This window comes from Pan paniscus, chromosome 16 (genome assembly GCF_029289425.2).
Source record: "Pan paniscus chromosome 16, NHGRI_mPanPan1-v2.0_pri, whole genome shotgun sequence".
Taxonomy (NCBI): Eukaryota; Metazoa; Chordata; class Mammalia; order Primates; family Hominidae; genus Pan; species Pan paniscus.
In genome coordinates this window covers 69,759,406-69,774,068 of record NC_073265.2, presented here as the reverse complement: position 1 = coordinate 69,774,068, position 14,663 = coordinate 69,759,406, and the positions used below count along the sequence as shown (strand labels likewise).

Below are 14,663 nucleotides of genomic sequence, written 5' to 3'. Positions count from 1 at the left end.
ACTTTATCTGGCTGGGTGTGGTGGCTCACGCCTGTCATCCCAGCACTTTGGGAGGCCGAGGCAGGTGGATCACCTGAGGTCAAGAGTTCAAGACCAGCCTGGCCAACATGGTGAAACCCCATCTCTACTAAAAATACAAAAAATTAGCCAGGTGTGGTGGTGGGAGGCTGTAATCCCAGCTACTCAGGAGGCTGAGGCAGGAGAATCGCCTGAACCCAGGAGGTGGAGGTTGCAGTGAGCCCTGATCATGCCTTTGCACTCCAGCCTGGGTAACGAGCGAAACTCCATCTCAAATAAAAAAAAAAAAGAATACTTCATCCAACAACAGCAGTATACACATTGTTCTCAAGCTGACATGAAATAGTTACTGAGATATATATACTACATTCTGGGCCATAAAGTGAATAAAAAATTATTTAACATTGTATTTCTTTTTTGGTTTAGGAACAAATTTATTGATATATAATTCACATCAGTGGTTTTTAATATAGTTACATAGCAGTGCAACTATTACCACTGTGTAATTTTAGAACACCTCTGTCACCCCTAAAAGAAACACTGTATCCATTAGCAGTCATTCCTCATTCTTCCCTGCGGTACCAAGAAACCACAAATCTTTCTGTCTTCATGAATTTGCCTATTCTGGACATTTTACATAAATGAAATCATATAATATGTGGCCTTTTGTGTCTGACTCTGTTCACTTAGCATGACATTTTTAAGATTTGTCCATAATATAGCATGTATCAATATTTCATTGCTTTTTATTCCTGAATAATATTCCATTACAAGAATATACCACATTTTATTTATCTATTCATCACTTGGTGTACATTTGAGTTGTTTCCATTTTTTGGCCATTATGAATGATGTTGCTATGAACATTTTCAATTCTCTTGGTTGTATATTTAGGAGTGAAAATTGCTGAATTATATGGTAACTCTGTTTTTAATATTTTCAGGAACTGCCAAACTGTTTTCCCAAGTGGCTATACTATTTTATATTCCCACCAGCAATGTATGAGGATTCCAGTTGCTCCACATCCTCACCAACATTTGTTGTTACCTGTCTTTTAACCATCTTAGTGAGAATACGATGTATCTCAGTGTGGCTTTTATTTGCATTTCTGTAATGATTTAGATACACTCATCATTTCAAATTGCCACTCTGACTTTATAGAATGCTCTGGGTGACAGAACCTAGAAACAAGTTGCTAAGACTCCAATCACCTTTGTACAATTAGTTGTGTTTTTTTTTGTTTTTTGTTTGTTTGTTTGTTTGTTTGAGATGGAGTCTTGCTGTGTTGCCCAGGCTGGAATACAGTGGTGAAATCTTGGCTCACTGCAACCTCTGCCTCCTGGGTTCAAGCGACTCTCCTGCCTCAGCCTCCCGGGTTCAAGCAACTCTCCTGCCTCAGCCTCCGAAGTAGCTGGGACGACAGGCGCCCGCCACCACGCCCAGCTAATTTTTTGTATTTTTAGTAGACACAGGGTTTCACCGTGTTAGCCAGGGTGGTCTCAATCTCCTGATCTCGTGATCCACCCGCCTTGGCCCCAAAAAGTGCTGGGATTACAGGCGTGAGCCACTGCGTCTGGTTGCACAGTTAGCTCTTTACAGAAACCTTTGTTTCAAGTAGCAGGATGTTTTCCAATTACAAAGATCATTGTGTTCTAACCACAAAGAAAAATAAGAATATTTTCCTACCTATTCCTATGAGAATACCTTTCTAACAGGACACCATGGTCAGGTATGAGCAGCACCCAGTTCCCGTGGAATTTATATGCAGGTCTCCTTACCTGCTGGTGGCCAGGCCTTGATGTAACCTGTGCAGTGGACCACAGCATATTGGGCTTCTCCTTCTTTCACAGGGCCAAGGCCATTCCTAAAAAAGAACATTTGTGAAATTGTTTTCATCATATGAGGGTGAGGCAAGGATGTTGATGACTCCTCTGGCATCTAAGCTACTGGGTTCCCTTGTCTGCCTTTGTGGTTTTGAATCTTGACTCCTCACCATCCTGTGTTCCTTCCTCCCACATGGTCTGAAAATCAAAAATAAATTCCACCCAACTCCCTGTTCTCTCTCATCTCTGCCACTGCCACCCTGACGTCTGGTTCTCTTGGTCCTCACCACACTAAGCCCCTTCTTTAATCTAGGCTGCTTAGCTTAGGGTGTTTAGACTATCTACCAGAACAGTCCCAAAATATACATCGGAAGAGATACTGACCTGAACCTTTTCCTCATGGTGGTTATTCTGTTTAGAGGAAGGTGGTCCAAAGGAGCATTTCCACACCTAAGATGTGACAAATGTATTAGAATGAGCAAAGACCCAGGCAAGTTTACTCAATATATGGTGCTGCAGTCAAGTAGATGAGCCTTAATTGATGCTTACACATTTATTCAGGTGACGCCTATAGCCAATTTTCTTCAAAAGTGCAGAAGCAGACCTGCATGCCTTTGATTTTTTTTGTGTGTGTGTGTGACTGAAGAAAGGAGAGTGTGACCCACATTACAACACACACTGAAATTGTTTCAGGGCCCAGTCCAAGAGCTGGAGACCTATAGAAAGACTCTAGGAGAGACCTGGCCATGCTCAGTCCTGCAGATCATTTCAGTGGAACTCCATGGCGTTTAGGAAAGAAGGGAAGAGGGTGATGACAGCAATAATGTCCCTTCAGGCCTGAGCAGTGACATCAACTTAAAACAGATGTTGCCAGTTAATGAACAGTAGCATCTTCTCAGGCTTTAGCATCACAGCTGTGGAAACTCTCTCCTCCCATACACTGTTCTAGCACTAGGGACAACCAGACAGCTGGAAGTCTGCTGATGGCAGAGGAGAGCGTGGGGATGAGAGATAAACAGGTAGAGAATCCGGTCTTTCTGTGAGTCCCCATCTGGGAGGCAGGGGATGGTGGCATCACACTGCACACTCTGGGACAACCTTTCCTGCCTCCCTTTTCAATGATCCTCTCAGCATCTCAGGTGCTGAACACCCAAAGCCTGCACCATGGCCAGGCTCTGACTGCTGCTTGGTATATCCATTTTTTATGTGCATTTCCATTTCCCAACTACATCACAAATGATATCCTGAATATCTTAATTTTCAGTACAGCAGGGATAAGAGTCTAGTTATACTCTGAGACCTTAGACAGCTGCCAGCACTAGTGTGGTCCTCACAGGAGGCTCACCCCATGTCATTGCTGCCCAGCAATGTTTGGCCCTCTGCCGTTTTCTGGCTGACTGTGCCCAGTGCTTTACTGAAAATAGCTGTTTCATTTGGAGGAAAATGTTATGTTCTCAGTAGATGGCAGCACTGCCCACCTCTCAGGTAAACACAGGCAGTATGGACCTGGCACTTCAAAGAGCAACCAATATCACGCTCCCTGGAAGGACACTAGGGCAGGGAAGGGATTGCATGAATTTCATTGACAGGGCAGTGATAATGGCTTTATGGGCTAATGGAAATGATATACTATGGCACTTTCAATCAATTTATTCATAAGGGAATTGCTTAGATGGTACGATTAAGATTTGTATTGCTGGTGCTCTACTCAATGTCTACTAAGCTAGGATAGGCATTTATTCACAGAAGCACTGCAGGACAAACATGCCGTGACTGACTACACTAACTGATGGCATTTCATCTCTGGATGGACAGCAATGCAAGTGGATCCCACTGCCCAGCTTGCCCCTGCTGCTGAAAGAGGGGCAGGCAGTCTGTGGGGACCCAGTCCTAAGTTAAATGGAGACATGCGTGCTTTCTGTCATTCCAGCACCATCCTGTGACCTGAGGCAGGTGGCAAAGAGGATTTCATCTGTGCCTTCAAGAATTCCAGAGGCTCAGCCTCGAGAGGAGGAGACTCAGAGAAAAGAACAGCGAGGCTCAAATCCCTGAAGGGCCATTTCTCGTAAAACGGAACAAATGGTCTCTGCCAGCTCTCAGGGCCCAAGGAGTGGGTGAGAGAAGCGGGTCTCCCCTCAACACAGGCAACCTTGCTGATCTGAGGGAGACCAACCAGCCTGTACATAAACAGGTTTTGCTTAAAAAGTGTAGTTGCTTTAAAAGATTACTCTAAATTAGGGAAAATAGATACTTATTTTAAAGCACCTATTGTTTGGAACTTCATAGTAAGCAACGGACGCCCCAGTGCAAGTCACAGATCCTGTGGCAAGTCACAGATCCTGTGGCATGCAATTAGGTGAGGGTGACGTTAGTAAGTGGTTCCATTGTGCTGCTACGTGCCGTATATCCTACGTGCCATATCTCCTCCTGGTTCTCTCTCCGAGGTCCAGTGATGGACATTCAGGGCTCACATTCAGGGCTCATCAGTAGCCTTTGGCCTTTGATAACTCCTTTTTTCCAGAAACTTCCTTTGCCCTCTCTTGTTCCCTTGCCCTTTCTTCTTCCCCTCCCACCTGCCTCACTGCTCCTTCTCAGTCTCCTTTGCTGGTTCTTCCCCATCCCCCTGAGGCAGGAAAGCCCCAGGACTCAGTCCTCTGTCTTCTCCTCTGTCTATACCCACCTCCCACGTGATTTCACATGCATCTCAGTTTTGAGGCCTTAGATACCATTTTATTGATATCAATCCCCAGGTCCATATCTTCAGCCCCAACCTCTTCCTTGGATTCCAGAACTACATGTCCAACTGTCTGCTCATCTTCCCCGTCTAGGTGTCTGTGGGCATCTTTTTTTTTTTAGCTTTTAAGTTCAAGTGCAGGTTTGTTATACAGGTAAACTCGTGTCATGGGCTTTGTTGTACAGATTATTTCATCATCCAGGTATTAAGCCTAGTACCCATTAGTTATTTTTCCTGATGTTCTTCCTCCTCCCACCCTCCACCCTCTGAAAGTCCCCAGTGTGTGTTGTTCTGCTCCATGTGTCCCTGAGTTTTCATCATTTAGCTCTCAATTGTAAGTGAGAATATGCGGTATTTGGTTTTTTGTTCCTGTGTTAATTCGCTAACAATAATGACTTCCAGGTGCATCCACATCCATGCAAAGGACATGATCTTTTTCTTTTTTATGACTGTATAGTATTCCATGGTGTATACGTACCATATTTTCTTTATCCAGTCTATCACTGATGGCCATTTAGGTTGATTCCATGTCTTTGCTATTGTGAATAGTGCTGCAATAAACATATGCATGCATATGTCTTTATAACAGAATGATTTATAGTTCTTTGGGTATGTACCCAGGAATGGGATTGCTGGGTCAAATGGTATTTCTCTTTTTAGGTCTTTGAGGAATCACCACACTGTCTTCCACCATGGCTGAACTAATTTACATTCCCACCAATACTGTGTAAGTGTTCCTTTTTCTCCACAACCTCACCAGCATCTGTTATTTTTTGACTTTTTTATTTTTATTATTTATATATTTATTTATTTATTTTTGAGATGGAGTCTTGCTCTGTTGCCAGGCTGGAGTGCGTGGCGTGATCTCGGCTCACCGCAACTTCCATCTCCCAGGTTCAAGCAATTCTCCTGCCTCAGCCTCCCGGGTAGCAGGGACTACAGGCACGCGTCACCACACCCAGCTAATTTTTCTATTTTTAGTAGAGACGGGGTTTCACCATGTTGGCCAGGATAGTCTTGATCTCTTGACCTCGTGATCTGCCCGCCTTGGCCTCCCAAAATGCTGGGATTACAGGCATGAGCCACCACACCCGGCCCTTTTTGACTTTTTAATAAGAGCGATTCTGACTGGTGTGAGATGGTGTCTCATTTTGGTTTTGATTTGCATTTCTGTAATAATCAGTGATATTGAGCTTTTTTTTTTTTTATATGATTGTTGGCCGCATGTATGTCTTCTTCTGAAAAGTGTCTGCTCACGTCCTTTGCCCACTTTTTTATGGGGTTGCTTGTTTTTTTATTGTAAATTTGTTTAAGTTTCTTATAGACAGGCATCTTAATCTTAAAATGCTGGAATTCCCCTCAACCCCAAACCAGCTCCCCTCAACAACCTTTTCCATCTTAGAGAATGACAACTCAATTTTTCCAATTGAGTGGGCAAAAACTTTAGCTGAACCTTTGACTTCTCTCTTTTTCTCACACCCTACCTGAAGGCTGGCTCTGTCTGTGAAATACACTCAAAATCTGAGCACTTTCTACCACAATCACATTTCTCACCTGAATCATTACAATAACCTCCTTACTTCTACCCTTCTTCTTTGTCCACAGGTTTATTCTCCACAGAAAACCAGGGCAGTTTTTAAAAATGTTATTCAGAACATGAAACTCTCACAGTCAACTTCAGTGACCTCTCATCTCACGCAGAGTAAAAGCTGAAGCGATGTAAAGTCAACATGACCTAACATCCACTACCTCTCAACCACATCTCTGCCCATTCCTCCTGCACCGTACCCCATTCACTCTGCTTCTGAGACAAGGACCTTCTCATTGTTCCTTGAACATGCCAAGAACATCCCTGCCTCCGGGCCTTTGCACTCGCTATTCCCTCTACTTGCCCTTCTCTTTGCCCAGACATTCCCTTGTTTCATTCACTCACTTTCTTTAGGTCTCTGCTCAAAAGTCACCTTATCAGTGATGTCTTCCCCTCCCATCCTATATAACATGGAAATTAACGAAATATGCTATTTCCTACTCCCACTTAAGTTTGCTTTATGTTTCCTCCATAGCACTCACCACCATCTGATGTTCCATATATTTACTTGGTACTTTTGTCTACTGTGTATCACCCCTACTAAAATGAATTCTATGCAGGCAGGGGTTTTGTTTGCTTTATTATTATTTTAGTCTCTTTTTTTTTTTTTTTGAGACAGAGATTCACTCTGTTACCCAGGCTGGAGTGCAGTGGCGCGATCTCAGCTCACTGCAACCTCTGCCTCCTGGGTTCAAGTGATCCTCTCACCTCAGCCTCCTGACTAGCTGGGATTACAGGCGTGTGCCACCACATCCAGCTAATTTTTGTATTTTTAATAAAGACGGGGTTTCACCATGTTGGCCAGGCTGGTCTCAAACTCCTGACCTCAGGTGATCTGCCCACCTCAGCCTCCCAAAGTGCTGGGATTACAGGCATGAGCCACCACACCAGGCCTTGTTTGCTTTACTTAACATTGACTCCCAGGCACCTTGAAGAGCACGTGGCACAGGCAGACCCTTAACATAAATTTGTTGAATAACTAAATAAATGAATGATGAGTGGCATCACCTCACGTCACTGCCTCATGAACTCCGCAGCCCAAACAATCTCAATTCTCTGTCCTGCACCTCCCACCTTGCAGTTCATGTCAACCATCCCTCAGGGGGCACAGGGTTGAAGGTACAGAGGTGCTGAACTGGACTGGAGGATTCAAGTTCCCAGCTCTCTTTCTTCAAGGACATGGCAAAATTCCCCTGATTTCTCCAAAGTTCATTCATTCCTGCATTTCTTCAATTATGATGTAGAAATCAAATATATGTAGAAGACTCTGCTAGATGTCAGGGAGGCTCAGAGAAGTCTCAATCAAAGCCTTCATCCTCAAGGCACTATAATTTACTCATGGAACCCAGACATTTACATTTAACATATCAATCAACAATATCATAGAGACCAATTAAATGTGTGAATTGTGACAGGAAATATATGAATAAGTGTGAAATCAGGCATCTTAATATAAAACATGTTGAGAACTACAGAATCTTGGAGAGGTTGGACTGGAGAAGGGTCTTAAAGATGGGTAGGAAGTAGAGTGATACAGTGGACAAGAGGGTGTGAATCTAGGAATGAGAAGAAAATGGTAGGAAATTAGACAAAGTGGGGTGGTAGGAGGATAGAGAGAATCCTTCCTAAACCAAGGATCCTGTATATCTGCATGCTGAGGTCAAGAAGACGAAGTCCCTGGAGTGAACCCAAGTTGGCATGTGTGACTGCGGCAGAGCTGGTCAAGGCTCTTAACAGTGACAGAAAAAGGAGCAAACCAACCACCATGATGGCCTGCTGCTCCCCCAAACAGACCTCATCCTGCAGATGAAAGACCGCCGCGAGCCCATGCACATCCTCATGGATGACTGCTGCCCTTCTTTCTTGACCGTCCCAGTCTTCAGGTCCAAGATCCGGCCTAAGAGAGAGAGAAGGACAGTTACGTAAGCCTCTGCCTTCGGTTGGGAGATGGAGGAGGGAGTTCGGGGAGTGCTTTCTCCAAATGCTCTGCCAAATGAGGACAAGTGTGGCTGTGCAAATTGTTTGTGTCTTGGAATTCCCAACATTCTTTGGCAAGAAACTCACATAGTGATGAAATCCACACAATTCAAAATGCTTTGTTTCTTCAGAGCCGTCTACACTTGCTGCCTCTGCTTTGCTGGATTCCGTCGCCTGCAGTCACTCCAATTTGGCTCTCTCCCTCACCACTCCATGGAAAAGGCATTTGCCAAGGTCACCAACTTCCTTACTGCTAAATCCAAAACACGTTTTTCCTTTGTTTGATCCAACTGCTTTGCTGGGCTTTATGCGACCGCGCACTGCTCCCTTCTCAAGCATCTGCCCTCCCCTGGCTTCGGACACAGCGCTCCCGATTCCTCTCTCCTCTCTGCTCCTTTCTCCCTGGAGGCTCCAGCCTCAGCCTTCTTCTCTTCTCACTGTACATGTCCCCTATGCAATTTTATCCACACCCAGGTTTTGACAGTCACCTCTGGATGCTAATGACCGTACTATATCTACACCTCTAGCATCAACCCCTTCGTTTCCTTAGCCCCAGGGCCACACCATCAGCAGCTGACCATGCACCTCAAAAGCAGCTTCACCCACTCTTCCCCAAACCCTCCCTAAACATCAGCAAGGGCACTGCCATCTGCATGGAAATCTAAGTCAGAAACCAGACATTATCCCCGAGTCCCTCCTCTCCCTCACCGCCTGCACACACATCTCTGTCCCTCCCACTTTTCTGCATCCATCCCCCACCTTGCTCTTACCTGAGAGGAAGAAGCACTGAACCTCAGTGTATTTCTTCTCCCACCCCCCACGGGGTTCTGGGTCATCAGTTGACCTCCTCCCACGTGGCTATTTCTACCCTCTCCCCTCCCTACTGTCTACTTCCTCCAGTATTTAAACACCATCAAATCTCTTCCATCTTAGGGGAAAACAAACAAGCAAAAGACCTTCTCTGGCCTTGAAGTTCTTATCCTCTCTCTGCATCTGCGGTTGGAGGGTTCTGTCCACACTCACTGCCCCCTTTTGATGCCCAGCCCACTGCACCCACTGTATTGGGCCTCCACCCACTACAGCTCCATGGCAGCTGCTCCAGCCCAGGCCACAAGGGCTCTCTATGTGGCCCAATTTGATACACACTCTTCAGCCCCTCTCCACCTTGTCCTTATCCTTGGCCAGTCCCTTGGAACATTCTTGCCTTGGGACACCACCTTCTCCAGCCTATCCTTGGGGCAGGCCCTCTTCCTCAGTCCAGCTCCTCCCCACCCCATGTTGGCATTCTCAGGGCTGGGCCTTGGCCCTTCTCTCTCTCACTCTCTCCCAGGGACCCTTGGCGACTTTCCGCTCCACCACCTCTTACATACTGAGGACATCAAGATGTCCATCTCCAGCTGATAAAGCCTCTCTCCTTTGACTGAAACTCAATCGACCTCCTGTGAGTCCTCTGCCTGTCTAGGCCTGACCTTGAGCTTCCCTCTCTGTCCTTGCAGAACCCAATTTGAGCAAGAATTCTAACTTAGTTTGGTGAGAATCCCCCACCCTTGGTATCTGACACCCTTGATATCTACCACCCTGCACTGTACTCAGCAAGGATTCTGATGATTGAGTCTCACCGGAATCCCCCAACCCCTGATGTTTCCTTTTAGTCATTTTCCACCCACTGCCTCCTGCTGCCACCTTGCTTCTTGCTTCTAAACCCTCACTTATCCTTGTTGGAATTGGGTCCACTCTCTCCTAGCGTGCAAGACCACAGTGCAGTGGTGCCTGCACCTCTTGACATGGCATCCCTTGAATGGAATCTTCTTTATAGTTTTTAACAAATGTTGGGAATCATTTTTTCTTTAACACAGCCAGACCTCTCTTGGAAGCTCCTACATGTACAACTGTCTCTTGGGCATCTCACTGACATCTTACATTCCTCAGGTCCAAAAGCAAATTCTTCTTCCTGTCCAAAGCTGCCCTTTCTCCACAGTCCCCTAACTTTGTCATTGGCGCCACCACTACCCAGTTGCTCAAACTAGAAATTTAGGAGGTAAGAGCATAGACTCTGGAGCTGGACTACCTAGCTTTAAGTCCTGCCTCCTTCACTCACTGTGTGACCCTGGGCAAGTTACCTAACACCTCTGTGCTTCAGCTACTTCATGGGTAAAAATGAAGATAATAATAGTACTTCCTTTAGATAGTTTTTGTGTGCATTAAATGAATTAATATTACAAAGTGACTACAATTATGCTTGGCTCTATAAATGCTTATTAAATAATGAATACGAAAAACTCCAACATCTGATCAGTCACCAATATTCCATCAATTCTACTTCCTGTGTATCTTTGGCCTGTGCACTTCCTGCCTCTGAACTGCTACCACCTTACATCTGTCCCCCTCACTGCATTTCTGGATGGATGGCTGCAAAAGGGCAGTCATCACTTCCTCTGATCTTGTCCCTTTCATTCAAGCCTCTGCACTGCTACCAGAATTCTTCACTTAAAACACAAAAACGATTATGGCTCTACCATTTATGTGACGCCAGTCACTCAGACTCACTGGTCTATGGTTTTCTCTACTGCAAAATGAAAGAGCAAGATCTTGCTTTCAAAATTATTGTGATACAACATACATAAAAGTGATTCACACACAGGAGGCAAGCGACAAATGTGTTTCCTGGCAGGCTTAGATCAAATGATCGCGTCACACTCCTCCTTGAGAGCCTTTCATGTTCTCCACTCTTAGTTGTCAGGAAAATCCAAGTCCCGCAGCCCAGTATAAAAGGCCTCCGAAGTCCGGCCCCTGCCCTCCTCTCATACTCCCTCCTCACCCTATGCCATCCCACCACTCCACGCAGGCCCCTGCTGCTGCCCGGAAGGACTCACAGCTCCCCAGTGTGCCACTCTCTCCTCTCTCATCCCTGGCCCTTCCCAGCCACTTCCCCTCCCTGAGCAATCCCCTTCCCTTTGCCTGATTTCCTTTTTTTTTTCTTCTTTGAGACAGGGTCTCACTCTGTAGCCCAGGCTGGAGTGCAGTGGTGGAATCTTAGCTCACTGCAGCCTTGACCTCTGAGGCTCAAGCAATCCTCCCACCTCAGCCTCCCAAGTAGCTGGGACTACAGACGTGTGCCCCCATGCCCAGCTTGTTTGTTTATTTTTTGTAGGGACAAGGACTTGCTATGTTGCCCAGTCAGGTCTTGAACTCCTGGGCTGAAGCATTCTTCTTGCCTCGGCCTCCCAAAGTGCTGGGACTACAGGCGTGAGCCACTGTGCTTAGCTGACTTCTACTTTTTATCACAACTTACCCAAGGTGTCACCTCAGCCATCACTTCACAAATATTCATTTAGCCCAGACAATATGTGAGAGACACTAATGTAAGCACAAAGAATTAAACAGGCAAAGGCCATTATATCCTAGAGGATGAGAGAGCAGACAACAACAACAAAGAAGAGAACAGACTAAAGTTGATGAGAATAGACTCAAACAGAACAGATTGTTACACTGAGATAACAGCTAAGAACAATAAAGCCAGGAAGAGTGAGAAAGGGATTGGAGAGCTGCGGCTTTGCAGCAGACAGCGTTTCATAAGGGTTTCTATCATTTGAAATCAAAAGGGCCTTGAAGAAGTCACCCTCCCCAAGACTGGGTCCCACTGCTCCAAATGAAGGAAGGTGTGGGGGGGTGAAAATACATGCAAGAGAAGATGGTCACCTTCCTCGCTGCACTCTGCAGCATACTGTGCTCTCCTTGGGCCGGCTCTGTCATGCTGTGCTAGAACTATCCTGCACACATGGTCTAGGACTGTACCTGGTCAGCTTGCTCCCCTCAACACTTGCAGCCTTCCCTTCTCACATGGACCAGGGCTCTGCAGACTGCATGGCGCTCTACAAAGACCCAGCAATCACCACCATGCTGACTACTGGTACGTACATCTTTAAGCAGGATGTGTAGACCAGAATTCTATTCAGTGGAATGGTCTGACTCAGTGTGCTGAGAGCTCTGGTGCAGCCTGTGCAGGGGAGGTCCTGGGCGTCTGCTGATTCTGCGCTGTCTGCTGTCCCAGGTTTGACACCTGTCTGTCTCCTTCACAGACGGCGTCTTTTTACGGCCATGTTAGTGTAAATTGTCACTTGCTTTATCATCTACCAAATGGCAAATGGTTTCAGCTGTGAAGCAGGCCAGCATGAGGGTCTGGCAGATTCCAAAGTGTGCTCTGAAAATAAATCCCAGCTGCGTAGCACATGAGCAGTGGAACATGAGGAAATGAAAAAACACACTTCCATGATCTGTTGTCATGACCTTGAGAGACAACAGCTTCAACGTTTATTTCTCTGTGTGCTTCTCCGGTTTCCTTGGACACAATGAAGCCGCTCTTCAGGCTCCTCTGGAATGAAAGCATGCCTGACTTCATAGAGTAGGTGTGTTCCTGCAAGGTTGTGTGTAAATTGGATTTTTGACAAATGTAATAGCAGTTGAGTTGTACAAAATCAAGTGGCCATCGCCCCAGCACTGGGCTGTGAATCCCAGTGTCATGGAATTGCAGTCAGTCTCCATCCCACAGGAGACCTGGGTGCTGGGTTTGCTTACTACCGGCTCCCAGTAGAGAGGCAAACAGAGATGTTACTGCCAGTTACACTGCTCCTAATCTAATCTTCATTCCTGACCCACAGAAGCCTGGGTTCTGCTTAGTGCCATGGGCCTGGATTCCTCGGGCTGACTCCCAGCAGATCCCTAGAGGCACAATCCATCCAGCCAAGGCTGGCTCCTTCTAGAATCCCTGCTCCCCAGCCTCATCCACTGGGTCTGAAGGACTCTGGTTCTTTTGTAATCCTGTCTCTGGGCTGGTCCCATGATGCCTCCCATTCTGTTTTCCTTAGTCAGTGCCTAAACAACCGGCCACCCTGGTCACCTCTCCTATGTGTACTCTTCACCCTTGATCCAAGCCCCCTGCTCCTTTCCCTCCTAATCTCCAACCCCCTGGGTGCCCTCCAGAATACCCACTCGGAAGTAAGACAGCTCCTGTATACTCAGCCTCCTTTATAGGCACTCCCTGAACTCAACTCAACTCCCTGCCTCAGTAGAGACCAGCCTGCCTTCTGGAGCATGCCCTCTGGAGAGAAGGCTCATGCTCCCATGTCCCACATGGCATGGGGTCAAAGGTAGTCTTGCTGTCTTCCTCAGTCCCCGAAGCCCTTCAAAACCTGACTCCTGCATGACACGCTCCTTCCAGACTCATGACATCCACCTCGTCCACCTACTACCCCTCCTTTGTTTCTGTTGTCTTCCCACCTCTGGATCTCTCCTCCTCCTTCATTTTAGACTTTCAGCACAGCACCCACAGCCTTTCTCTTTACCCCAAGACCTGCTATCACCCTACATGGTTTCAGCACCCATGTGGAAGGCCCACCTAACATCTCCCTCTCAGGACGTGTCCTCCTCAATTCTGAGCAAGCTTTCCTCCTGTCCGGGGCAGCCAGCCATGCTCACTGCCACATCTGGGAACTTGCGGGCATCTATAACTGCTCCATCTGAAATGGTACAATCAAACAGCCCCCAGGACCACAATTAGTTTTCTCACTCTGGTCCTCTCACCTTCCCCATTCTTTGAATTCAGGGAGAATCTAGTGTCAGAATTCTTGATGTCCTATCAGCATCCTGCTTTTGGTACAGAGCGATGAGCTTCCCTGTGGCTCAGGGACCCAGTTGTTAGAGCACTTGGGCTCAAGTTGCACAATGGCTGGCTTTGTAAGAGGCCCCAGAAATCTTCCAACACAACCAGAAGCTGTGGAAGCAGATATTGTTCTGGGTTTGATGTACAAAGGAGACCCATTAGTGAGCTGATAAATTAGTAATTACGCTATTTCAAATGAAAAAGGCAGCAAGGATGTAAGACATGGCTCCTCCATATGCGGGTTGTGAGAGTTTGTTCAGGTCACTTCATTTCTCGGATCCTCAGTTTCTTCAACTGGAAAATGGAATCAGGCATTCCTACTTTGAAGGGTTATGTACAGATTTCAAGACCTACACACTAAAGCTCAACAAACCCCTTTAGAGAATCAGAGTACAAGTGACTGGCAGGCTCCTGGCACAGAGAGCCGCAGGCAGGGAGGGTCTCCTGAGACCGGGAGCTAGCCCCTGCCTCCTGGCTGCTGGAGGGAGAGACGGCATTCAGACCACTCTGGAATAATGCATAGAGCAAGGCCTCAGGCTACAAGATTGAATAACTTGCTATTCTTGTTTTTCTCCTTAATTTTCATTCTAAAATTAACATGGTCGTTTTAGAAAAATCACGCACACGAACACTCTAAGTGAAAATCCCAGATAACCTTCTCCAGAGAAAAATACTGTTCACATTTAGGTGCGTTTCTGGTCAGTTTTTTTCTATGCATGCCTGTTCTTTATTTTAATTAGCTGAGGCCTCATGGTGTATATTTTTCTACTTCATGTCACTTAGCATAAACTCAAGAATTTCATCACAAACCTCATTTTAAAGGCTCTTTTAATATTATTTTGAGTAGGTAATTTACTATTAGAC

At 46.2% G+C, this 14,663-nt stretch overlaps 1 protein-coding gene across 7 annotated transcripts in view; it reads right to left on the bottom strand.

Moving 5' to 3' along the window:
- ARNT2 (aryl hydrocarbon receptor nuclear translocator 2) overlaps positions 1-14,663 on the bottom strand; it is a 196,901-nt gene that overhangs the window by 85,133 nt on the left and 97,105 nt on the right. For all 7 annotated transcript variants that reach the window (XM_034939269.3, XM_034939270.3, XM_034939271.3 and 4 more), the window contains 3 exons: positions 7,958-8,060; positions 2,226-2,291; positions 1,797-1,882 (listed from right to left, as the gene is read on the bottom strand). In XM_034939269.3, the coding sequence (XP_034795160.2) occupies positions 1,797-1,882; positions 2,226-2,291; positions 7,958-8,060 (255 nt within the window). The remainder of the gene's footprint in view (positions 1-1,796; positions 1,883-2,225; positions 2,292-7,957; positions 8,061-14,663) is intronic.